The sequence below is a fragment of the Urocampus carinirostris genome, chromosome 17 (assembly GCF_059441175.1).
Source record: "Urocampus carinirostris isolate Australia breed hairy pipefish chromosome 17, RoL_Ucar_1.0, whole genome shotgun sequence".
Classification (NCBI taxonomy): Eukaryota; Metazoa; Chordata; class Actinopteri; order Syngnathiformes; family Syngnathidae; genus Urocampus; species Urocampus carinirostris.
This window is the reverse complement of record NC_142365.1, coordinates 13,373,148-13,398,375: the sequence shown is the minus strand read 5'-3', so window position 1 is coordinate 13,398,375 and position 25,228 is coordinate 13,373,148. Positions and strand designations below refer to the sequence as shown.

Below are 25,228 nucleotides of genomic sequence, written 5' to 3'. Positions count from 1 at the left end.
AGAAAGGGGAGGCAAAAAACAGTGCTGAGGACCAGTAAATAAAGAAGCCGGTTATTTCCTTTATTCTTTGTTTTTGACATTATTATGTACTGTAATTGCCCTGCGATTGGCTGGCAAACAGTTCAGGCCGCAGGGATGTCAAACTCATTTTAACTCGGGGGCCACACGATTGAACAAACGTTCTGTCGGGGGCCGGACAAGTAGATTAAAGGGAAAGAAAAAGAGAGACAAAGAAATAACAGAAAGAGGGGGGAAAGGAGAGAGGGCGGGACGAAGAAAGAAAAAAGGGAGAGAGGGAAAGAGCGTGAGAAACAAAAGATAAAAAGTCAGGAGAGAGGGGGAAAAGAAAGGGAGAAGAAGAAAGAAATCCAAAGAGAAATAAAAAGACAGAAGGAGAGAAAAGGGAAAAGAAAGCGCGAAGGGTAGGAAGAGAGAAAGAGAAAAGAGAGAAACGGAAAAAAGGAAGTTAGAGCAAAAGAAGTTAAAAAGACACAGAGAGAGAGAAAGAGACAAAGAGCAACAAAGTTAGAGAAAAAGAGACACGAAGAGTGTAAGAGACAGAGATTTTGAGAAAAGGGGTGGAAAAAAGAGAGAGCGAGAGAAATAAATACAAGTACAGTGTCTTTGGTCGAGGCACCTGGCTTCGGCAACATCACGTTGACATATTTCAACCTGCAGCTTGTTTTTCTCTTGCGCTTCTCTGAGTGTTGTCTCTCGGGCCGGAATCAATCCCTTAGCGGGCCTGATCTGGCCCGCGGGCCGCCTGTTTGACATATGTGGTTCAGGGTGTCCCCTGCCCACTGCCTGAAGATAGCTGGGATGGGCTCCAGCACCCCCGCGGCCCTACTGAGGATAAGCGGTGCAGATAATGGATGGATGGATCTACTGTAATCTAATTTTAACTTGATCTTTTAACGCTCTTATATGATTTATTGAAAAAAAAATATCAAACTTTTTACAGGCTTGGAACAGATTAGCGCAATTACACTCAAAGGGTTTCTCTATTTACTCAGGTTACAAAGTTATTCCCATAATGAATTTAATTCATAAGTAGAGGTACCACTGTAGCTGAAGACACAGCAGTCCTGCCCCATTGTAGGTCGAACTTCGCAAATCGTAACACGTTAAAAAAAAAAAAAACACTGATGTGTATTGCAGGAATCCAACCGGCAACCCATTATACCGGGAGATCCCCCCCCTCCCTCCATCCCCCCCAAACCCCCCCCCCCCCCCCCTCCCATTCTGTTGATACACCTCTGTCACAAGCATCATCAGCACCGCCACCATCAGCATCACTCTTCCACGTTGTGGCGCGCACTGCGCATGCGCCCGGTATTGGAATTACCGCACTGGCAAGAAGAAGTTCGTCTTCTCTGTAAGGAGGTTGGAGAGGGGAAAGAAAGACAAGAAAATTGGAAAAAAAGAAGAAAAAAAAAGAGAAAAAGAAAAAGGACGCCAGCGAGCGAGCATGGCGGCGTTAAGAAGGAGACGATGGTGGTCTTGCATCGGGGTCTTCCCCCTCGTAGTGGCCACCGTGTGCGCACAAAGGTAAGCGAGCAGCACCCCCACCTCTTTTTTTAGGGGGGGTCTCCCCAGTATCCTCTTTTATTATCACCTGATTTTTTTTGTGTTTTTGACGTGCACAGCGTCGGCGTTAACGATCCCAGTAATATGCCGCTCGTCAAGGAAACCGTGGATCGGTTATTGACAGGTTATGACATCCGTCTGCGCCCCGATTTCGGGGGTACGTTTATTAAACAAATATCCCGCCTGAAAAAATAAAGAAAATAAAAGTCATGGTGTCATTCTGATTTGGTTTGAAGGTGCACCGGTGGGCGTGGGCATGAATATCGACATCGCCAGTATCGATATGGTGTCAGAAGTCAACATGGTAAGTTGGCTTTATTATCCACTCGTGATGTGTGATTCGCGAACGAAACGGTTGCAAAGGGTGGCTCTTTAAAGTTGAGGAGGAGAGTTGCTTCCCCCTTCGAAACTCTCTTTGTTTTTTTCTTTTGCTATCTATTTATCTTTTCCTGTGGTTCTTTTTTCTCTCTATCTATTTATAAAACTTTCTCTTTTTTTACATCTATTTCTTTCTCTCTTTCTAATGTTCTTTTTCTCTCCATTTTTCTCTCTCTTTCTGGTTTCTCTATTCCTCGCTTTTCTCTTTTACTTCCTCTCTTTCTTTTTCTATCATTTTCTTTTTCCCTCTTCATTTTGTCTTACCCCCTCTTTCTCTCTACCTGGTTCTCTCTCTCTCTTTCTTTTGAGAGTTGTCAAGTCAACCCATGTTTAGGCAGACTACAAATTACACCAGTTACAAGATTCCCTGATCTACAACTGATGATAGTTATTTTATGAGATTGTTTTCTGTTTATTTTTGTTTATCTGTTGTTGTGAAGTGCATTTCCCTTCGGGGATGAATAAAGTATCTATCTATCTATCTATCTATCTAAATATTACAAGGTTCCCTCTTTCCCTCTCTCTTTCTCCTCCTCTTTCAGCTTCTCCTGTATCTTTCTTATTTTCTCTCTCTATATATATTATTCTTTCTCTCCTTCTCTATCTCTATCTCTTTCTCTCTCTCTCTCTCAAAGGCCCTCGTGACTGGTCAATAAGCATTGTCGCTGTGTTGTTTAGAGAAACAATTTGAAAGTTGAAATTAGGTAAAATTTTACTGTACTATGAAAGAATTAATTCCATTATAATATAGTAGCACACAATATACTATTTTTAAGACAAATTAATTGGGTGCATAATTTTTCATGAATATTTTTGATATATCATTAAAAAGACACAAACAAATCTGGGAGTCGAAAAAGCTATTATTTTCAGTGAGTCAAGCCGAAAGAGCCTGTTCATTACTATTACTCACGCGTGGGTGCTCACGGGAGGGAAAATGGGGATACCCTCCCAAATTCACAGAAGGGGAACCCCCTTTTTTCTCTCGTTCTCGTGTCGGTATCAAATAATTTACTATTTATTTAGGACGAAGATGCACAGAAATGGTCATTTAATTTACTATTCTTTCTTTTTCTTGTTTGTTCTTTTTCCCGCTTGCTGGTGTTAATTGCTAGTTACGAGTTGAAGGGCGAGCTTTTTTCCTCCGTGCAAGCGCCCCCCCTACTGTTGACTTACTAGAACTGCACCATTTTACTGTAAAGGTCAGACAAATGGAGCTGTTTATGCCATAACTTCATTATTTTCATACCTTTTTTTTTACATTTTTGATTTTTTTTTAAATCCCTTCATAGGGGTGGGCGATACCTGGAATTTTGATATCACTATACTCCAGATGAATACAGGAAAGTATCTATCAAAACCAATCTGATACTTTTTACTTGGAACATCATGATCATTGAATATTTACCCCATTGCATTATTGTATACTTACAATAAATACAGTACACACATTTTAGGCTCTAAAAATCTTCTATACTTCATTAAAACACAACAATGGAAATTTTAACACTATAAAGGAAAATATTAATATTTCTATTATAACGATAGTCAAAAGTACTTAGACCGAAAAAGCAGCAAAAATACAAATATAGCAAGGTCAACATGACAAATTGATAAGTGTATAGTGTAGTAGACACTCATAATAAGGAGAGAAGACCTCAACTGAATTTGAACTTGCAAAGAGAACAGGACAGGACCTGATATTCATGTAAAAAAATCCAACTTTTTTCTAAAACCTCTCCCAAGAAAATTTACTTTTTATTAAATTGTATTATTTTTAAAAGAAAGGAAAAAAAGAAATGAAGAAAGATAGGGACTGAGTGAGGGAAGGAAAACGAGAAAGGAAGTGCTAGAGAGAAAGAAAAGTTGAGAGGGAAATTAAAAGGGAAAAATAAAGGAAGAGAGAACAAAGAAAGCTTGAAATAATTAGAAATAGAGAAAAAAGCAAGAAAGGGGTGATAAAGACAGAGAAATGAAGAGAGACAAAGAGAGAGAAAAACAAAAAAGGAAAGAGACAGAAAAGACAGAGAGAAAGAACAAGAAAGACAATGAAAGAAATAGAGAGAGAAAGAAAGAGAAGAATAGAACAAAGAATGAAATATGAGGGAGAGAAAAAAGAGAGAGAGAGAGAAGTAGAGGGGGAGAGAAAAAAGAGAGAAAGAAATACAGTAGTTGTTCTTGTCCCCTTTTGTTATTGTATACGTACAATAAACACAGGACAAATATTTTAGTCTCTAAAAATGTTCTATATTTAACTCAAAAACTACAATGCAAATTGTGAACAATATAAAAAAGAAATATTAATATTTCTATTACAACTGTTTCAGAACTAAAGTCAAAAGTAATTCGACCTAAAAAGCGGCAAAAATACGAATATAGCAAGGTCAACATGACAAATTGATATATGTATAGTGTAGTAGACACTCATAATAAGGAGAGAAGACCTCAATTGAATTTGAACTTGCAAAGAGAACAGGACAGGACCAGATTCTCATTAAAAGAGACAAAGAGAGAGAAAAACAAAAAAAGGAAAGAGACAGAAAAGACAGAGAGAAAGAACAAGAGAATGAAAGAAATAGAGAGAGAAAGAAAGAGAAGAATAGAAAAAAGAATGAAATATGAGTGAGAAAAGAAAGAGAGAGAGAAGTAGAGGGGGAGAGAAAAAAAGAGATAGAAAGAAATACAGTAGTTGTTCTTGTCCCCTTGTATTATTGTATTTTATTCAATTTCCTAGGTTGCAAAGAGCAGATACACCCTTAAACAATGTGTAACAGCGCACAATAGTCAAAATAATTCACATTAAAGATGAATAATAGTCCAAAAAATGAACTGGCATCCTATGCAGTCTCCTTTTTAGGTGTCAAATATTACAAGAGAACAAACCTATCACAAATATAATACCCTAAATCATTATTTCGATTTTGAAAATAAAGTCAAAAAGTTCAAATAGTCTAAACCACAGGTGTCAAACAGGCGGCCCGCGGGCCAGATCAGGCCCGCTAAGGGATTGAATCCGGACCGCGAGACAACACTCAGAGAAGCGCAAGAGAAAAACAAGCTGCAGGTTAAAATATGTCAACTTGATGTTGCCAAAGCCAGGTGCCTCAAACAAAGACACTGTACTTGTATTTATTTCTCGCTCTCTCTCTTTTCCACCCCTTTTCTCAAAATCTCTGTCTCTTACACTCTTCGTGTCTCTTTTTCTCTAACTTTGTTGCTCTTTGTCTCTTTCTCTCTCTCTGTGTCTTTTTAACTTCTTTTGCTCTAACTTCCTTTTTTCCGTTTCTCTCTTTTCTCTTTCTCTCTTCCTACCCTTCGCGCTTCCTCTCTCTCTCTCTCTCTCTCTCTCTCTCTCTCTCTCTCTCTACCCCTTTTCTCCCACTCTCTGTGCCTCTCTTTTTCTCTTCCTTTGTTGCTCTTTGTCTCTTTCTCTCTCGGTGTCTTTTTACCTTCTTTTTCTCTAACTTCCTTTTTTCCTTTTCTCTCTTTTCTCTTTCTCTCTTCCTACCCTTCGCACTTTCTTTTCTCTTTTCTCTCCTTCATTCTATTTCTCTTTGGATTTCTTTTTTCCTCTCCCTTTCTTTCCCCCTCTCTCACGACTTCTCTTTTTATCTCTTTTGTTTCTCATGCTCTCTCCCTCTCTCTCTTTTTCTCTTCTTTTGTTGCTCTTTGTCTCTTTCTCTCTCTGTGTCTTTTTACCTTCTTTTGCTCTAACTTCCTTTTTTCATTTTCTCTCTTTTCTCTTTCTCTCTTCCTACCCTTCGCACTTTCTTTTCTCTTTTCTCTCCTTCTTTCTATTTCTCTTTGGATTTCTTTCTTCCTCTCCCTTTCTTTCCCCCTCTCCCACGACTTCTCTTTTTATCTTTTTGTTTCTCACGCTCTCTCCCTCACTCTCTTTTTCTTTCTTTGTCCCACCCTCTCTCTTCTTTTCCCTCACTCTTTCGCTTATTTCTTTATCTCTCTTTTTCTTCTCTCTTTAATTGACTCGTCCGGCCCCCAACAGAATGTTTGTTCTATGGTGTGGCCCCCGAGTTCAAAGGAGTTTGACACCCCTGGTCTAAACGATACAATGTAAGAAACGTTTAAAAGTACTTCTACTACTTCAAACCCCCAAAAAGCACCAAGGTAACAAAATGGCGAATACTAAATAGCAATGTCAACAAGACAACTGAAATAGTTTCGATTACCGTATTTTCCGCACTATAAGGCGCACCGGGTTATAGGGCGCACCCCGAAAAAAATAGTTTTTGGTCCTATATTTGACATACACAAGGCGCACCGGATTATAAGGCGCTACAATGGGAACGCCGACAAAACAGTCAGATAGTTCAGTCCAACTTATTACCCCTTTAACATTCCCGAAGTTCGCAAAGAAGCAAATACGTGTCGTAGACACGTGCGGATGCATCGTTCCAAATATCATTCCTTAGTTTCTATTTTCTTTTTCGCTCGCAACTTTACTGTGCATATGACAACAAACACTTGGAATTGAGTTTAATTTAAAAAGAGACACTCCATTCCATCCATGATCTGCACCGCTTATCACAGAAACATCGAGTTCAGTCGGAAACAAGATACAGGGAAAATATATAGCCGGAGTAGCTCACCGAAGTCGTTGTGTTCAATAATAATGTGCAACCGTGGTCCTCTTATATCCGTGAGTGTAGTAAATCCAGGAGAATAAAATATTTACAAATACAGAATAGTAAAAAATGTCACGAGGGAGACCGGACCAGAACGGAGGCAGGAGGCAGGAAGGGAGAACTCATTTGCGGTGACAATCATAACTTTTATTTAACAAAATAAAAGTCGTCCAAAACTCCGGGACAAAAACATTCTTACACTCAGAATGGGCAGGTACAGGTTTCCTCCGACTCAAACTAAACAGGACAGGGCATAACAGAACGGAAAATGTGTAATGAGCCAACACCCGCGATACCCACAACCCAACCTTAAGTAGCACACACGCAATTAGCTGATCTGCTTCAGCTGCTGCCCAGGGGGCGGGGCAGACCGGTCGCCACGGCGACCATGCTGGCCATCACAAAAAAATGCTTTCTCTATGCCGTCAACCCAATTTTTTGAAACATAGATAGTATCTAGTATCCCAGGGCAATAGTATTTATATGATCCAAGTACATGGGTCAGACTAGTAGATTAAACAGAAAGAAAGAAAAAAAAGAGAGAAGAATAAAGACCAAAGGGAGGGAGACAAATGGAGATAATGAGAAAAAAAAAAGAAAAAAAGAGGGAGAATGAGAGAAAAAGAGAAAGAGAGAGAATGGAGAAGAGGGAGGAATATATGGGGCAAGAGGAAATGTAGACAGAAAGAATGAAAGAAAAAGTAAAAAAGAAAGAACGATAAAAAAATAAGATTGAAAAAGAAAAAGGAAAGAATGAAAAATGTCAAACAAATATCAAAAAGAAAGGAAAAGCAAGAAAAAAAATGAAAACAGAGACGCAGTAAGACAAATGGAGAAAGAGTGAGAAAGAGACACAGATGGGGACAAAGAAAAAGACAGAGAGGGAGGGACAGGGGGAGAGATACTTTGACAGAGAGCGAGAGGCAGAGAGAGACGGAGTTGAAAAAGGAAGAGCAAGAGATAAAGAGAGAGAGACGGAAAATAAGAGGGAGAAAGAGAGTGAGTGAGAAAGAGAGTGTGATAGAGATAAAGAGTGAGAGACAGAGGGAAAGAGAGAGACAGAAGGGGAGAACAAGGGAGACAGAGAGACAGAGAGACACACAGAGAGAAGGAGAGAGGGAGACAAGAAAGAATGTACGAGAAAGATGAATACAAGTTGAAAAGAAAGACGGAGGGAGAGAAATCAAAGATAAAAGAGAAAATGGAAAAAAGAAAGATAAAAAGAAGAATAAAAGAAGAAAAAAAGAGAAAACAAAGAGAAAAAAGGGAGCAAGAGATGGAGAAAAACAAAAAGAGAAGAACGAGAAAGAGAGAAAAAGATAGATGAAGACAGAGACAAAGAAAAAGAGAAAAAGAGAAAGACAAATAAAGTGAAAGGAAGTTAGATAAAGAGAGGCAATGAGGGACGAGAAAAAAAGAAAGGTGGAAAGAGAGAGAGAGAGAGAGAGAGAGAGAGAGAGAGAGAGAGAGAGAGAGAGAGAGAGAGAGAGAGAGAGAGAGAGAGAGAGAGAGAGAGAGAAAGAAATCCAGCTCTTTTTGAGTGGCTTGGCCTGGCTTTGGCGACACCAAGTGGACACATACAAAAGTGCAGCTCGTTTTCCTCTTGCGCTTTTCTAAGCGTTGTCTCGCGGGGCAGATTCTAACCCTTATCCTCTCGCGGGCCGCACATTTGACACTCCTGATATAGACTGTTCAGTTCTGTAAGCACAAGGCTGGAAAAATGACTCATGGAATATTTTTGGCAGCCACCGAACGCCCCCGAAGGCTTTTTGTTGCCTTTGTGCACACGCAGGAGACTGAACCATCACACGCGCACCGACAATAAAACATTCCAAGTAAATCTTAAAGATGGGGTGTCTCATTTGAGCTCAGGGGCCACATTGTAGAAAAAGCACTCTCGCGGGGGCCGGACTAGTAGGTTAGAGAGAAAGAGAAAGAGTGAGATCCTAGCTATCTCCCAGCAGTGGGCAGGGGACACGCTGAACTGGTTGCCAGCCAATCACAGGACACACAGAGACAGACAGTTTGCTCACTCATTTACACCAAGGGACAATTTGGACCGGCCAATTAACCTGACATGCATGTTTTTGGAATGTGGGAGGAAACCGGAGTGCCCGGAGGAAACCCACGCAAGCATGTGGAGAACATGCAAACTCCACACAGGAAGACTGGTCGCTGAAGAGATAGAAAGAGAGATAAAGAGACAGAAAGAGAGAGTAAGTGAAAGAGAAAAAAAGGCAGAGAGATAGATAAAGAAAAAGAGAAAAATGAAAAAGAGGAAAGGAGAGGGAGAACACAAAAGGAAGGAGTCAAAGAGAGAAAAAAGAATAAGAAAAAGAGAAAGAGACAAAGTGAAAGAAAGAAAAAGAGACAGACAAAGAAGAAAAAGAGGGAACGAGACAGAGAGAAAAATGGGGAGAGACAAGCAAGAGATAGAGAGAGATAAATGAGAGAGAGGGAAAGAAGAAAGAGAAATAAAGTGAGAAACAGAGGAGACAAATAGAAAAACACAGAGAGACAGAGAGAAAGGGAGAGGTGGGGAAAGAAAGAGAAATGGAAAAAAGGAGACAGAGAGGAAGAGAGAAGGGAAGATAGACAAAGAGTAATAGATATAGAAAGATAGAAAGAAAAGAGATAAATAATGATAAAAATAGATGGATCAAGGAAGAAATAAAGTCAAAAGAAAGAGAAAAAAAAGAAAGAAAAAAGAAATAAAGATAGGAAGCGAGAGAGAGAAAAAGAATGGGAGAAAGAAATTGATAGAGAGAAATGAAGAGAGAAAGAGAGAGGAAGAGAAGTTGAAAGAGAGAGAAAAAGGGAAGAAAGAAAAGAGGGAAACAGAAAGAAAGTAGGAAAGAATGAGAAAGAGAGAGAGGAGCAAGAAAGGGTGGAAAGGAGACAGAGAAAGGAAGGGAGACAAATAGAGAGAAAAAAGGAAAGAGACAGAAAAATAAAAAGTGGAAAAAAGACAGAGAAATAAAGTGAGAAAAAAAATGAAAGAAATAGAGAAATAAAGACAAACATAAAGAGAAAGAAAGAAAGAAAGAAAGAAGGAAAGAAATAAGGAAAGAAAGAAAGAAAGAAAGAAAGAAAGAAAGAAAGAAAGAAAGAAAGAAAGAAAGAAAGAGAAGAATAGAGAAAAATAATGAAAAATGAGGGAGAGAAAAGAAAGAGAGAGAAGGAAAGAGGGAGAGAAAAAGAAAAGGAGCGTAAGAGAGAAAGAGCGAGAAAGATAAAGTAGTTTTTCTTGTCCCATTGTCCATTTTCCCACTGTTTTTTTCTCTAGCCACTCATGTTAACCACAGGGCTGCAAACTATTATGGTTCTTCGCTGTCACCCGCCTTCCACACCTTGTCATGCAAGCCAACATCAGCATGTCCTTTGATACCAGAAATTGGCACTTCTTTCTCCACAGTTTCCTTCTCTAGCAACTCATGTTAATCACACAGCTGACGGCTAATTTTGTATTCTTCGCTACTCTGTGTAAACAAAGCTTGCTTTGTTCTTTGTCACTCAAGCAAACATCGCCGTGTCCCATGAAAATGTGATGCTTTTTTTCGCCAGTTTCCTTCTCTTGTCACTCATGTTAACCACATAGCTGCAAGCTATGTACGGCTCGTTGCTAGTGTTATTTTTAGTTTTTCCGTGTAATTGAAATCTGGATTGATCTTCAATGTCCCCCACCTTTCACAGCTAGGTCATGCAAGCGAACATGGCCATGTCCCGTGATTCAAGAATCTGGTGCTTTTTTCCACTATTTCCTTCTCTAGCCACTTATGTTAGCCACTCGGCTTTCATAATCAAGGGTCCAGGTGTTTGACTAATTTTGCTGCTCTTGCAATCTTTTACTGGTATTTTTAGCAGTTTCTCCCGCTAGCCGCTAAAGTTAGCGACTAACCCCAGCTCTGACCAACTCGGGCTATTACCTCATTTCAGCTGCTCCGGCAACTTTCATGTCCTGCCATTGGCTGAAATTCATCTTTGATAACTTATTTAAAAATGGAAGTAGGCCAAGTGGTATCCCTCTGTCGTACGTAGCGTGTCTTCTTCCAGTACATACACTTCAGCTCCTTTTAAATTACAATGACATATAGAGGGGAATTTTTACACACTGCCACTTTAAAGCCATTTTTTCCTGTTTTCACGCATTCAAAATAGGCCACTCCACACCAAACTGTGACTGTCTGGCCAGGACTTTCACCTCCTTTTGCCATCTCTACTCAAAGCGATATTTCGATGACGTAACGGCGGCGGGTTCTCGAACTTGGATCCCAAAGCGTCATGGCAACCGTTCCGACGCCGATTCACAAACTGGCAAGTGTGCTTCACGCTTGACATTTTGCAGCTTGTCAGTTGTCGCTAACAGGAAAACAGAAGAAAAAGGAACATAAATTGAAAGAGGAGTGGGACGTCCTCTAGATTGTTAATTCTCTGGGCTGTAATCTACACAGTCTCTCTTCCTGTGAGTAAATAGTTGCCGCGCTGTGTTTATAAGGTTTAATATCGCTTAATAAGGAAGATTTGCAATTATTATTAAGGGGAAAATGGCGGAGGTTGACAGGTATGAGATCAAGAGACTGATAATGACATAAGCACTTACTGTACACTTAAAATAAAAGTTACTGGAACTTTAAATAAACATACTGTTGGAATTAAATATCAAAATGTGGGAAGCCTACTTCTGAAGTCCTTTACCTTTTTCCAATTGGCCATCTTCTCCCCGCATAATGGTGTGCCGGCTCCTCCCATGGGCGTGCCAAGGAAGCCCCCTGGGCTTCACCATCTCGTAGACGAGCGTCCCGATGTCTGGGGTGCTCAAAACAAGGCCTGCGTCAACAACGTCTGGATGTGCTGATTATCTTATCAGCAGTACGTCCCGTTCCTGTAAACAATCTCTTCCACCACCTATGCCTGCCCTGAACTTTCACTGCTCATTGATTAAAGGCACAGTCAGTAAATAGCTATAGCATTAAACTCAATAAATGTAACTTGTATTCAGTTGTATGAAATCCTTTATAGTCAAATGTATAAAATCCTTCATTACACACTAAAACAAGGGTGTCCAAACTTTTCAGAAAGCGGGCCAGATTTGATAAAGTGAAAATGTATGAGGGCCGACGATTCAGCCTCGCATTCTTTGAACAGTTTTTGATAAATTCATCCTCAGTGAATAGTTTTCAGTGCTTGGCGTTCAGGGGCCCGGCCTCGCAGCTCTCCTTTGTACCATTTTCATTTGACTCGCAGGGTACCATAAAAAAGCGCAGCAGTGCCGTTAAAACAGCTTCCATTTGCTTCCCCTTTTCACAGTGTTTGTTTACAATTAGGTTTTTGTAGCAGGTTTGGGCTGGCAGTGCCTCTTGAAATTACTTTTTTTTTTAAACAGTCTCTTGGCAAACTAGGATTTGTTTCGGATTTAGGTGAAAAAACGACTCGAATTTTCTCTCAGTCGGTTTTCTTTTTTATTTCCACATGTTGTAAATGGGGTGGGTTTAAATTCTCACAGAACGCCAAAGGCAAGGTGGCCAAATGATTTTATAGTGCTTTCAACATTTCTGGCGACAGAGGTCGAGGGCCGATAAAAATTTGACCACAGGCCATAAATGGCCCCCGGGCCGGACTTTGGACATGGCTGCACTAAAACAATACAGCATATTTTTTTCATTTTTTAGGCTTTAGTAGTTTGCATTGCGCACACTGGATGAGCTGATGCAGGCAGTAAACAGTTGCAACTGGTGAGCGGTCTCTAGTGGTAGCCTCTGGGACTGCAAGTGAAGTGGATTTTCCTTCATTTAAGCGATTCTTTTTTAAATGTGTAGAGGCGCTCGTATAACAAAGTACCGCTCTATATTGAAACCTTTGTCACCTCTTTTCACGTCTCCCGAATAGCATTTGGGAACATCCCATAATCCCGGAGTACTAATCTAAGCGAGCCTTGTCCTCGCCTGTCCCTTTCTGGACGTTTATGGTCTCCAGGGACACAAAGGGAGCTTGCTGAGGCCCCAATTGACTCTAATAAATGAGATGTTGTCCGCTAAGCTGCGCAGCTGCCAACTGAGCAAACTAAGCATCTCTGCTCCTCGAAAAAAAACAAAAAAACATTTGTCATCGGCAGTCAGTTCATTTTCAGGGGAAAGTAAATTACAATTGAATCCAAAATCCCGGCGTTATTTTCCTGCACTTCCTCTATTTTATTTGTTGGTATTGGCATAGTACAGTAGCTTCCGAATATGAGAATTTCGTAAGTAGAGACACATTTTGAATGTAAATGCCCTAGTCCACAGGTGTCAAACAGGCGGCCCGCGGGCCGGATCAGGCCCGCTAAGGGATTGAATCCGGCCCGCCAGACGACACTCAGAGAAGCGCAAGAGAAAAACAAGCTGCGGGTTGAAATATGTCAACTTGATGTTGCCAAAGCCAGGTGCCTCGAAGAAAGACACTGTACTTGCATTTATTTTTCTGTCTCTCTCTCTCTCTCTCTCTCTCTCTCTCTCTCTCTCTCTCTCTCTCTCTCTCTCTCTCTCTCTCTCTCTCTTTCTCTCTCTCTCTCTCTGTCTCTCTCTCTCTCTCTGTCTCTCTCTATTTCTCTCTCTCTTTCTCTCTGTCTCTGTCTCTCTCTCTCTTTCTCTCTCTCTCTCACTGTCTCTCTCTCTGTCTCTCTCTGTCTCTCTCTGTCTCTCTCTGTCTCTCTCTTTCTCTTCCAAACCTTTTCTCCCACTCTCTGTCTCTGTCTATTTCACTCTCTGTGTCTCCTTTTCTCTTCCTTTGTTGCTCTTTCTTTCTCTCTCTCTCTCTGTGTCTTTTTAACTCCTTTTGCTTAACTTCCTTTTTTCCTTATTTCTCTCTCTCTTCCTACCCTTCACACTTTCTTTTGTCTTTTCTCTCCTTCTGTCTTTCTATTTCTTTTTGGATTTCTTTCTTCCTGTCCCTTTCTTTTCCCCCTCTCTCATGACTTTTTATCTCTTTTGTTTCTCACACTCTCTCCCTCTTTTTCTTTCTGTATCCCGCCCTCTCTCCTTTCCCCTCCTTCTTTCTCTTATTTCTTTATCTGTTTTTCTTTCTCTTGAATCTACTAGTCCGGCCCCCGACAGAATGTCTGTTCTATCACGTGGCCCCCGAGCTAAAATGAGTTTGACACCCCTGCCCTAATCCGTTCCAAGCCCCGCCAAATAACATTATATTTTTTTGATAAATCATAAAAAAAAAGCATCAGGACATGAAATAATATGTTAAAATGAGATTGCCGCACAAAAAACATAAAACGAGAGGCAGAAAATGTAAAAGAAGAAATGATGGCATAATTAATTCACCTGTTTGCCACGCGTGTCTTGAAAAACTGATCCGATGACGTCTGCTTTCACTTGTCACGGTTGCCATGGCGCCAAATTGGCCCCGCCCTTGTGGCGCCGGCTGCGGCATGTTAACTCATTGGTTTACTGTCTATTTTAAGCTTAGCGTTGTCACGCTTCCTTTCTCAGCCCGTCAACGAACTTCTGCCCCGCAAGACGTCGGTCCTGTCCTTGTTGGTATTTTCCTGTACGTTATTGTTCCCGTTTATTTTGTCCTGTTTAGTTTCGGTTTTCAGTTTAGTTTCTGTTTCTCCTGTAAATTATTTTCTCCAGTTTACGTCCCCGTCTAGTTTATCCTGTTTATTTTCAATATCCAGTCTCATTAGCTATCCTGTCTGTCCTGTCCTGTCCGGTATCGACACCATCTGTTCGACATCAACTCGGGCAATTTGTCACGAACCAGGACAGGAAACAGGAATGAGAACCCAATCGCGTAACGTTACTCACAGTTTACTGGGGAGAGGAAGAATGAGCGCACACTCGATCCGGGGATCGATGGTCGCGGAAGTAGATTACAATCAGAATTAAAGAGTGGTCAAAATCAAACAGATCGGGCCGAAAATAAAACAGGACCAAAACACAGGCTAAAACAGAGATTCACAGGACTTGGCATATCACACAGAGTTTAGCAGGCAACTCGCAAGACCGCCTATAAGTAGTCCGGCAGCAATCTCTCATCGCGTTTTAGCTGGTGTCAGTGGGCGGGGCCAATTGGGCACCGTGGCAACCGTGACAGAACCTGGTGCCACACGGCGGGGACCAATTGGGCGCCTTGGCAAGCATGACACAATTATTATCGATCTCGTCGGCCTCTGGCTTCCTGTCTTTCCACGCCAGACCGCTGCCTAACGTGCATGACTCCCCATTTCCCATAAAATAGAAGGTTTGTGTGAGAACATCACGCGTTTGGGTCCCGATCCTGTTCTGTTTCTTGACAATAACATCGTCAAACTTAGTTCTTCATGCTCGAAGAAACGAGGCAGTTGAAAAAAAGTTTCTCTTTAGTTTCCAGGTAGCGCACAAGCTGAATACCAAGGAGTCGGAATTGAGCTGCCGGGGGTAGGGGAGCTGACTGGGGGGTGGGATATATGTCACTCAGCTCAGTGGGGGCCGCCATGTTTATTATTAGTCCTCTTTGGAGAAGCTGTGCCCTCTGCCGGGCTTCTTGTCGCCTGTCGCTGCCGGCAAAAGGAAAAATGTGGACAGGAAATTGAAAGCTGCTTCTTGTTGTTGTCAGGGGATGTTTCAAGGCGCTCCAGTAGATGGATCATAATATAGCCTTGGCTGGGGAGGGGGGCGCCAACCTCATATTTCTTTCCTGCAGGGTCGCGGAAATACAAACGAAACTGAACGTATGGGGAAAGGGAATCTGTGGATGTCTTGAAGCATATAGCAGGGGTCTCCAACCATTTTCATGCTGGGAGCTGCTTTTTTTCCTAAAATATCAACTTCTTATGTTATTACTATGTTGTTACTATGTTATTACCAGGTTAACTATCGAAAGGTGGGTTGGATAGCACTAAAATGTATATTTTTTTTACCAGAAAATCACAATGACCGAGCACTGCCAAGCTAGTTTCAGAACAGGTCCTCGGGCACTCTTACGGGGCACTACGTTGGAGACCCCCTGCAATAGAACAAGGCTTTGGTTAGAAGGACATCTGAAGGTCAACTCAGTGTATAGTCAAATCGCACAGTTGCTTTTCCCTTGACTGAATCGACAAAATTATTGGCTATCTTTTTTATTTGATACGTTTTTCTTAGATAACTTAATACTATGTTATTACTATGTAATTGCTTTTATGTGTTTATTTGTTGTCTGCGGATATTCTCGTCTATGTGAAATAGGTATTTGTTTTTCATTACAATTATTAGTGTCATTTTCAAAGTTGTTGATGCGATAATTGTCAGGTTTTGGGATGAACAGGGATTTTCCTTGCATTTAGGATTTTGTGACTGACATAACTGTAAAACCCTTTGAGATTATGTTTTTCAGGGCTAGACAAAGTAATGGAACTTGACCTAAGGGCCAAAGATGTGGGACTTGATTTTAAGGCCAGACAAAGAAATGGGACATGACTTAAGGGCTAGAGTCTAGCCACTAGTCAATTAAATGGGACTTCAACTACAGGGCCAGAGTCTAGCCGCTAGTCAATGAAGTAGGACTTGACTACAGGGCCAGACCAGGGATCACCAGCCTTTTTTAAACTGAACTGAGAGCTACTTTTTTCACCGATTAGCACAAAGAGAAACCTCTCTAAGACACGTTTTCAAGATAACTTGTTATTCCTTTGTTATTGCTAAACACTAATGCCAAGTTTTTCACGTCTGTTGCAAAACCTCTGTTACCACCTCCTACCCAATTATAGTGTGAAAAACCGGTGACATTTCCCAAGGCCTGCTAGCAGGCGCTGGTTTGAAAACGCGGAATCGATTGGCTTAACCAACAGCTTTACCGTCACTCATATTATGCTACAGTACGTGCAGAACTAATTTTAAAGATAAATTTGTGACCCTGTCAGGGTTGGGTAGGGTTACTTTAACTTGATTACTTTCAATTACTTTTGAGTCACTCCAATACCAAATATGCAAATAAAAGACAAAAGAAACTAAATATGAATAAAATGATGACTCACAACACATGGTAAGCTTTCTCTCCTGGCTTTGATCTCTTTGATCTCCGGCAAAACTAACACAAAATGCGACAGAAACAAAATGAAAATCAATCCAAACAGCTTGCCAACATCATTTTTGCCGTTCCATGTATTCCGTTACTCCCCAAGCCTGCACAAAATTAAGTCATTTTATTCCTATTTAGTTTCTTTTGTCTTTTATTTGCATATTTGGTATTGAAGTAATCCAAAAGTAATTGAAAGTAATCCAGTTAAAGTAACCCTACCCAACCCTGGACCCTGTCAACAAGTAATGGCTGAAATGGGATTGATTAAATGCTTGAATATGAAACGTGAAACATTTAGATACAGCACACCCAGGGGGAAAGTAATGAAAGGAAGTTGACTGATATTTTGAATTAAGTAACTAAGTAATTAACTTTTTAAGAATGTTTAAAGCCAAATATCCAATTTCCAGTACCATTAAGTGAAAAAAATCAGGTGTGAATCATATATTTTGTACAGCCTAAACATAGAACTGCGTATTAAATACGCGTTTTTGTTAATCTTGCCTGTGGATTTATCAAGACATATGATATTTCCCCATATAGGTGTTGCGTACAAATAACAAAAATATGTCGCTTACATTTTCAGTTGCAGAAAGGTCTTCCCATTACAATTTACAACTGGGATACTCTATTGAATTTGTTTCATCGTCCACAATAATTTTCCATAATTGATATGTAATCCGGGGCAGCACGGCGGCGCAGTGGTTAGCGCGTGTGCGGCACAGTTCTAAGGTCTCGGGAACCTCCTGTGTGGGTTCAAATCCAGCTACCGGACTTCCTGTGTGGAGTTTGTATGTTCTCCCTGTGCTTGCATGGGTTTCCTCCGGGCACTCCGGTTTCCTCCCACATTCCAAAGACATGCATTTCAGGTGGATTGGCCGGTCCAAATTGTCCCTAGGTGTGAATGAGCGAGCGAGTTGTCTGTCCCCGTGTGCCCTGCGATTGGCTGGCAACCAGTTCAGGGTGTCCCCTGCCCACTGCCCGATGATTGCTGGGATGGGCTCCAGCACCCCCGCGACCCTACTGAGGATAAGCGGTGCAGCTGATTTGATGAGATGAGATATGTAATCCTTCCACTAATACACATTTAATGGTGCCCTGGTGTAACATGAACTCGTGTAAGGGGGCGATGACGCTACATATGTCACAACCAGAACCGAATCAGGACCTAAATGCGTAACATTAACCACAAGTTTATTGAGAGAAAGAGGAAGGGCAGCGCCCGCAATCCGGCGCTCGCTGGACGCGGGAAGCAAGCCGCTCACAGAATCGGACCGTGTTTCGAATACAGAAGTGGATCTTCCGGAGCGGGTCATAAGCCGGGACGGGAGAGCAAACATAGTCGGGGTCCAAAAACAGTTCATAGCCGGAGACAAACGTGGAGATCGGGAACGGACGGGTGTAGAAGCGGGTGCAAAAAGTGGGACCGACGGGAGTCAGAGTCAAAGTGATTCCCTTGTTGAAACAGAAGTTTGCTGACGGACTGACAACAGGGGAGTGAAAGAACTGTGCTTAAAAAGGACAGTGAACCAATCAGGTAGCCCGCAGTGGCTGGCGACAAACAAGCTGGAACAGGTGATACGAATCAGTCATCATGAAAACATAGGGTAATGCCGTACAAACTAATACAAGCTGCAGTTCATCACGAACAAAGAAAAAATGCAATGGCAAAGCGAAACCACCAGAGTGTCGGCATCATTTTTAAGTAGACTTTTGAGAAACATAGCAACAATTTCAAGCATTTTCAAGGAGCCCTGTAAGAAGTAATTTTATCATATACTATTCCGTTATTTTAATGCTTTTTATCTGGGGTATTAGGGGTATCAGGTTAAATTTAGCCCATCTCAGTTAATATGGTAATTTAATCTCTACAGCTAGCCTTATCCAGACCAGGCTAACAGCCAGGCTAAAATAATCTACTCATAATTGAGCCGGTTCACATTTGACATGCTTTCATGCAACAGATTTGAGGCTAAACTTAGCCAAAATACCAGACATATCCCGGCTTGGGGCCTTATCTTGGTTTTGTGCAATACCCCGTCTGTATTCTATATTTTATACTGTTTTCCTCATGTTGAGGTTTTTGAGTTTTTCCTTGCCCTCATGTAGGTTTTAGATCAGGGGATGGTGTCATAATAGTCTGTAGTTTGCAATAGTCTGTGCAGCCCTTTGAGACTCCTTGTGATTAAGGGCTATACAAATAAACATGACTTGACCAGGACTCTATCTTTGCCATATGACGATTTCACTTTGCAGCAATTCCAAGAATTTACAAGCGCTTCACCCACAATTTTATTACTTGACCATCTTTAAAAACACATTAAAATTTAAGCATTTTCAATGATGCAAAGCACTCGTACAATCCCTGAATTATACAAGTAAGGCTTTGCAGGCCCTAATAGCCCAACAGTGATAGTAGCGGGCTAATGAAGAGTGAGAGGTATATCCTAAGATCTATGTCCTACATTAAGGAAATAGGGCAGAGGAAAAAAAAAGCCAAGCTGGTAAAAGGTGGGATAGAAAGCATGTGTGTGAGGTGACCGCTAGCGCCGAAATCAGATAGTGGAAGTGGCCAAGAAGAATAAAAGCAATTTGCGTCACTGCTTTGCCGAGCTTTTAGATGCCTTTCATTTATCCCCTCCAAACGTTTCAGCCCTCTCTAACAAGCCCACCGCTCTCAAATGGAAAACAGGCTTCAAGGGTAGAGAGAAGAAAGAAATCCGCAACCTTAAATGCTCCTTGTTTTAGAGTTGTCTACCCCTAGGCTAAATCCCACCACTGAAAAGTTCCAATATCCGCTTTTGCCTTATCTTACCTTGACCAATCAGCTGTCTTCTCACGAAGCCACTTTTTTTTACAATTATCCGAAAAGGGCACAGGTCACCTCAGCTGGGGACTGCTGGATCAATGAAAGCTTCCTGAGATCCCAGCTTTTGGTCACAAAACGATAAAAAACTCAAGGTCTCAGCAGACAATGGAGCCACATGCAGTGTTCCCTCTAAGCTACACATTTTCAGCGCACAAGAAAATCTAGCCAGCGCACAAAAATGAGGGCTCAAAATTACTTATTAAGAAGCGACTTAAGTCAAAGTTACAGTGCATGAAGGTAAAAATACACGGGTTCCCCTGACGTTGTGTCCTAAATGCAGTATTTTGAAGTCGAACGAAGTTGAGTAAAGTTAGTAGAGTATGTCGAGAACCGGCTTCTTCGGCTCGGCTCGCTAAAAAGGAACCGGCTCTTTCGGGTCCTAAACGGCTCCTCAGGTTGTTTTTGCTTCTTTAATCCCAACATGACCAAATATTAAGTACAATTATGCACAAAATGACTTAAAGGAAGTGGGGAATAGAACAAAAAAGAAAAAAAGACCAAAATGAAAAAGTAGTGAAAAGCTGAAAAAAAAAACAAAAGGAAGAGAAAAAAAGAAGGAAAAATTTAGAAAAAAGCCAGAAAAAAAGAAAAGAAAGAAATGTAGGAAAAAAGTAAGTAGAGAACGAAAAGAAAAAAGTAAAAGCTTGGAAAAAATAAACACAATAAGATTTTTTTAAAGGAATTTAAAAAAAAAACTAGAAAAAAAACACCGAAAAAAGAATAAAAAGTTTGTGTTGCATTCAAATAATTTCCAATCATATCAAGTGAATCTTGTTGCCAACATTGTACTTCCACTAAAAAATGTCATTAAGTACAGTTCTGTATCTTACAACCGACTAAATAATCCCCCAAAAATGTTAATATTATGCGACAAAATATATCAGGAAATCAAAAGAAATGGATATCTTGTGAAATAATTGTAAGAACAAACGACATTTGTAGGCCGTACAACCTTGGCTATAGTACATGAGTCAATTCATTCAAAAGAGAAAAATAATTTTGCATTGCCGGAAACTCAGCAAAATGTAACTTGATGTCAAGTTTTGGACATGTTTGATAATTAATTAACTTGCCACACTTGGGATTATGGTTGCTCACTGTTGTTTCAAGCCTTGCTCACCGACTTTGTGTGATCGCTCAAACCCGTGGAAAAGTAGAGGGAACATTGGCCACATGTATGGAATACCTAGAAAACAGGTAAAATGGTAGAAAATTGAAAAAATGAGTACACCCCTGTTATATTATCACAAATAGAAACTGTCGTATAGAGGGGGATACAATCTTATTGCAAAACCTAGCTAATGGGTTCCATTAAAAAATGAATGTAATCATATCCGTAAACCTAAACGGCTCCATGCCCTTACAAACTGTCGTATTTTCCCTTACAAAATACAAAATAATCTTCTGAGTTGCTCGACATGAATAAGGTTCATTATAAAAAAAAACGTTCAAAAATGAAGTCGCTTGGACGTTCACTGTAGAAGGGAAAAATACATGCAAATATAATTAAGTAGAATTATACGTTTTCAATTCAAATTATTAATTCATTTTCTGCATTAAATTATTGTTGCTAATATACTGATGAAAGGGATAACCACAAACCTGTCTTTTTTTATTTTCTTATTTTATACTTCCTTTTTTTCTTAACTTCTTCATACAACATAATAATTCGTATTAAAGCAAGTGAGCCGTTTGAGAGACGGCTCTTTTCAATGAGTTGAGCCGAAAAAGACGGTTCTCTAAAAAGAAACGGACTTCCTTTCACTACATCAAACCGCTCGCTTCGTTTGCAACGAAAAAAACGATACCGAGACAGAGGCTACCGCGGCAAACTCGTTTGACTTGATTGATTTGCCGTTTCGTGATAGTCGGTGTATACCGGATGGTACCCATAATTGACAAATTTGCGTTTTTCCGTACAGATTTTCTTGTAGGTCGTACACGTCTTAAAATGCATAGTAAACGTACTTTGTATGACAAAAAACGTACAGGTTGACAGGTATGTGTTATATACCTTTGGTTTTACGTAAATTGAGCTGGTCAAGGGGAGTAGCAGGCGGATGCAGAGAGGGGAGAAGACGGCAACAGTGGATTACAAAATAAACAGATTTTACGCAAACCGATAGCAGACCGGCATTTCTTATGACCTCAACTTAAAGATGTAATTGATCAGGTTTCTGGCCATGCAAAATATTTGGTTGTAGTTGAAAACTACGTAAAGAGGGGCTGAAAAAAATAATACGTGAAAATGCTGTAAGGCTAGGCCGCCATACCCAGAAGGTCTACTGCATTGTATTTTCTGGTGTACTTTGTAGCGACTTACTCTGGGCGGAGGCAATCAACAGAAATGAGGTCGAAATCCACAATGTAAGGCTTAGAACAAAAAAAACAAAAACATTGCACATCCAGTGAATAACTTTTATATTAATTCTCGGTATCGTTCCAAATCCGAAAGCAGCAATGTGGCGTGGGGAGTGGATGGCGACGAGATGAGAGCAGACGGGATCACTTGGAGGACCACGGGGTGACACAAGGTCACAATTTGGAAGCTGAAAGACAAACCTTTGAATAGATTAGAATGGAAGTGCTGCGATTGGCTGGCAACCAGTTCAGGGTGTCCCCTGCCCACTGCCCGGAGATGGCTGGGATGGGCCCCAGCCTCCCCGCGACCCTAATAAGGATAAGCGGTACAGCTAATGAGATGAGATGAGAATGGAAGTGTCTTTAGTGTCATAAATTTTAATGTAGCGTGCATTTTCAACAATGAGATTAGACGTGGCACTCCAGAATAAGCATGCAATGAAGACTTTAATGGAGAATAAAAGGATTAAAGGAATAAAATATATTTTTTTACAGTTTTGTGTGTTTATTTAGGGAGGTGATAGCTCTCTATGAGATTTTAGCATTTGTTTTAAGGCATCTGCCAGAAAGAAGGAGATGGTGATATTGTCCTCAAGACTGGGCAGAGAGCAGCCCATGATTTGCTGGTCTGTGATGTTGACTTTTTACATGTTTGCTGTTGCGCTCCTAGCGTACCACACCGTGACGCCGGAGATGAGCACAGGACTTTGTAAGAATTGACTCGCTTTGCACAGCAACCATTAATGTTGTTATATTTGATCTGTGGCCATACTTGTACCCTAAAGCACAACCTTGTCCTTGCGGTGAATTTAATTTAGAGTTTCTTGGGGATTAGCTATGCTAATCGCCGTGAGTGAACTTTCCTTGTGGTAACAGGCTGTGTGTTAGGATCGGATGCCAAAATGGAAGAAGGGTGCTGAACTGGACCCTTACCTGTCCCCTATTTATCCCAAGACATTATAATGACTGCTGGGACAGTGCACTGAGTCAGGTCATTTGCCACTTCCATCCTGTCTTCTGTGTTTGGGTTTTTTCATTCCTGTTTTAGACTCTTTTCTAGTCCTTTTAAAAACTGGTTTGTTCCCGTTTCTAAATATCATCCTTTGTTCAGCACATCTCCCTCCATTCCTGCTTCCCAGCATTTGTGTCCACCTCCCCAAATGATACAGAATGACCTGGCCAGCCAGGGACCCCCAGCTTTCACATACCTGGAGAAAGTCCCTCTGGCGCTTCTGTACTCTGTCCCGGTGGCAAGAGAAGGGTCCCTTGGCCGCTTCTTCTCTCTAATTTGTCCCTGCAGCAAGAAGGTTCCTGTCCTGGTTACGAGAAGTTCACTCTTCTGCTTTTGCTCCCTGTTCCTATGGGGGAAGACAAGGACCCAAGGCCCAAGAAGGTCCCTGTTTTTGGCATCTAGGAAAGGACTCCTTGACCACTTCAGGCTCTGTTTTAGCGGGGTCAGACAAGGACCATCAGCCGTCTCCTGTTCCGGTGGAGGAGATCTGGTTGCTGCCGCCTTCATTGTTTTTCTTTTTTTTGGGCCATCTGGCATTTTTGCCCCTTCAGTAATGGGTATTGTCGGGGTCTGCAGGGAGGTTGTTGAACTGCACAAACCTGAACACAATCTGTCCCTAATCAGCCCAAGACTTTATAGTGAGTGCTTGGACACCACACTATGTCATGTCATTGCATTAGCCACTTCCATCCAGCCTTCTCAGGTTTGATTTTTGTTTCTGCTTTGGACACTTTGCTAGTTGTTTTAAGGACTTGTTTTGTTTTTGTTCGTTCCTGGTTTTCGTTGATAAATGCCATCCTTTTTTTTGAGAGTACCCGCCTTCATTTCAGCTTTCCTGCATTTGGGTCCACCTCTGCAACCGTGAGACTGCGACTGTGCCTAGAGTTATGTGAGAGTAATAATTGGCTTTTGCCCATTAGTACTGCAGTTTTGAAGACATGATAAAATTAGAAAGACATATGTTATTAGGCCTTAATCCAGCCATGTCCAAAGTCCAGCCCAGGAGCCAGTTACAGCCCATGATCATTTTTTTTACTGTCATAAAAATGAATAATATGTGACACATCAGTAAGGTTGACCACAATATTTAAACACATTTTTACCAGATAATGGCACTAGCCCTTTGGCCAACTTACCCTTGGCTTTCTGTGAGAATTTTAGTCTATTTCCGACATGGTGACTGTAAATAAAAAAAGGAAAGTTGACTAATGGCCGCCACATCCAGGACGAGTCAAAATGTGGCTGTTTTCAAAGAATATACTGTAAAGATACACTGCCAGACGAAACATGCTGACTACAAAAAGCTAACTGGAAACGAACGCTGTGAAAAGGTGAAGCAACTGGAAGCTGTTTTAACGGCACATCAGCGCTTTTTCACGAGACCCTGCTAGTCAAATGAAAATACTACAAAGGCGAGGTACGAGGTCGCAACGCTGACTGCCAAGCACTGCACACCTTATGGAGGGTTAATTTATAAATACTTCAAATAATGCTAGGCTGTATGCCATGCAGTGGTCGTTTTCATGTCCTGCAAGACCTTCTCTGCTGGCCTAAAAATGATCTGATTAATGGTGATGAAATTATATTTTGTCCATGAATATTTTATAAATCATTTCAAAATTTTTCTCAGCTTCCTTATATGGCTGTCCCTCCTAGTTGCACTGCTTCCAGATGAGTGCTTTTATATTTAAGCATTTAACCAATCACATTTCAGTCATTACTTGTTGCCAGGCTCTGAAATCTGCCTGGAAGCCTTCCTTGGCAGATTTGAAGGCCCTTTTAGCCTAACAATAATGTTCGATAAAGCTGTTGTTTTAGCCAATCAGGTTTCAAGTTAGCGACATCAAGGCCTTCTTGCAGGTGTAAGGAAACATCGGCTAGGGGGCTCAAGTCTGTTATTTTTGTCACAAGCCAGGAACAGAGACAGGACCCAATAGCGTTCATTTTACTTAGCTTTTATTGAGAAAGATCATCGGTCACGGGTAGCTGATGGTAGGAACACGGAAGTGGCACTTTCGTGTCGAGCGAGGGTAGTCGTAGACAGCGAGAAAACAGGTCGATGGCCGGGACGGTGGAGCAAAGGCAGTAACGAGTCCAGAAAAGAGGTCGGCAACAGGTATCAGGCAGGAAACAGGGCAAAACCGGTCGATGGCCGGGACGGAGGAGCAAAGCAGAAACGGGTCCAGAAACAGGTCGGCAACAGGTATCGGGCAGGAAAAAACAGAGCAGGATAATGTCGGATAGTACAAAGCTTGCCTAGCTGAGAGTATAGGTTCTCAGACGGTCTGACAGCTTCCTCTTGGAAAACGGAAGTTTAAAAATAGTCAGGGAGCCAATCAGCGACCAGGGCTG

General features: G+C 41.2%; 1 protein-coding gene across 1 annotated transcript in view; it reads left to right on the top strand.

Annotated features, from left to right (window-relative positions):
• The first annotated feature begins 1,303 nt into the window (after positions 1 to 1,303).
• Positions 1,304 to 25,228, top strand: part of gabrb2b (gamma-aminobutyric acid type A receptor subunit beta2b) — an 82,152-nt gene continuing 58,227 nt past the window's right edge. The window contains exons 1-3 of the mRNA XM_088320637.1: positions 1,304 to 1,548; positions 1,647 to 1,744; positions 1,824 to 1,891. Of these exons, the coding sequence (XP_088176763.1) occupies positions 1,469 to 1,548; positions 1,647 to 1,744; positions 1,824 to 1,891 (246 nt within the window). The 5' untranslated portion in view covers positions 1,304 to 1,468. The remainder of the gene's footprint in view (positions 1,549 to 1,646; positions 1,745 to 1,823; positions 1,892 to 25,228) is intronic.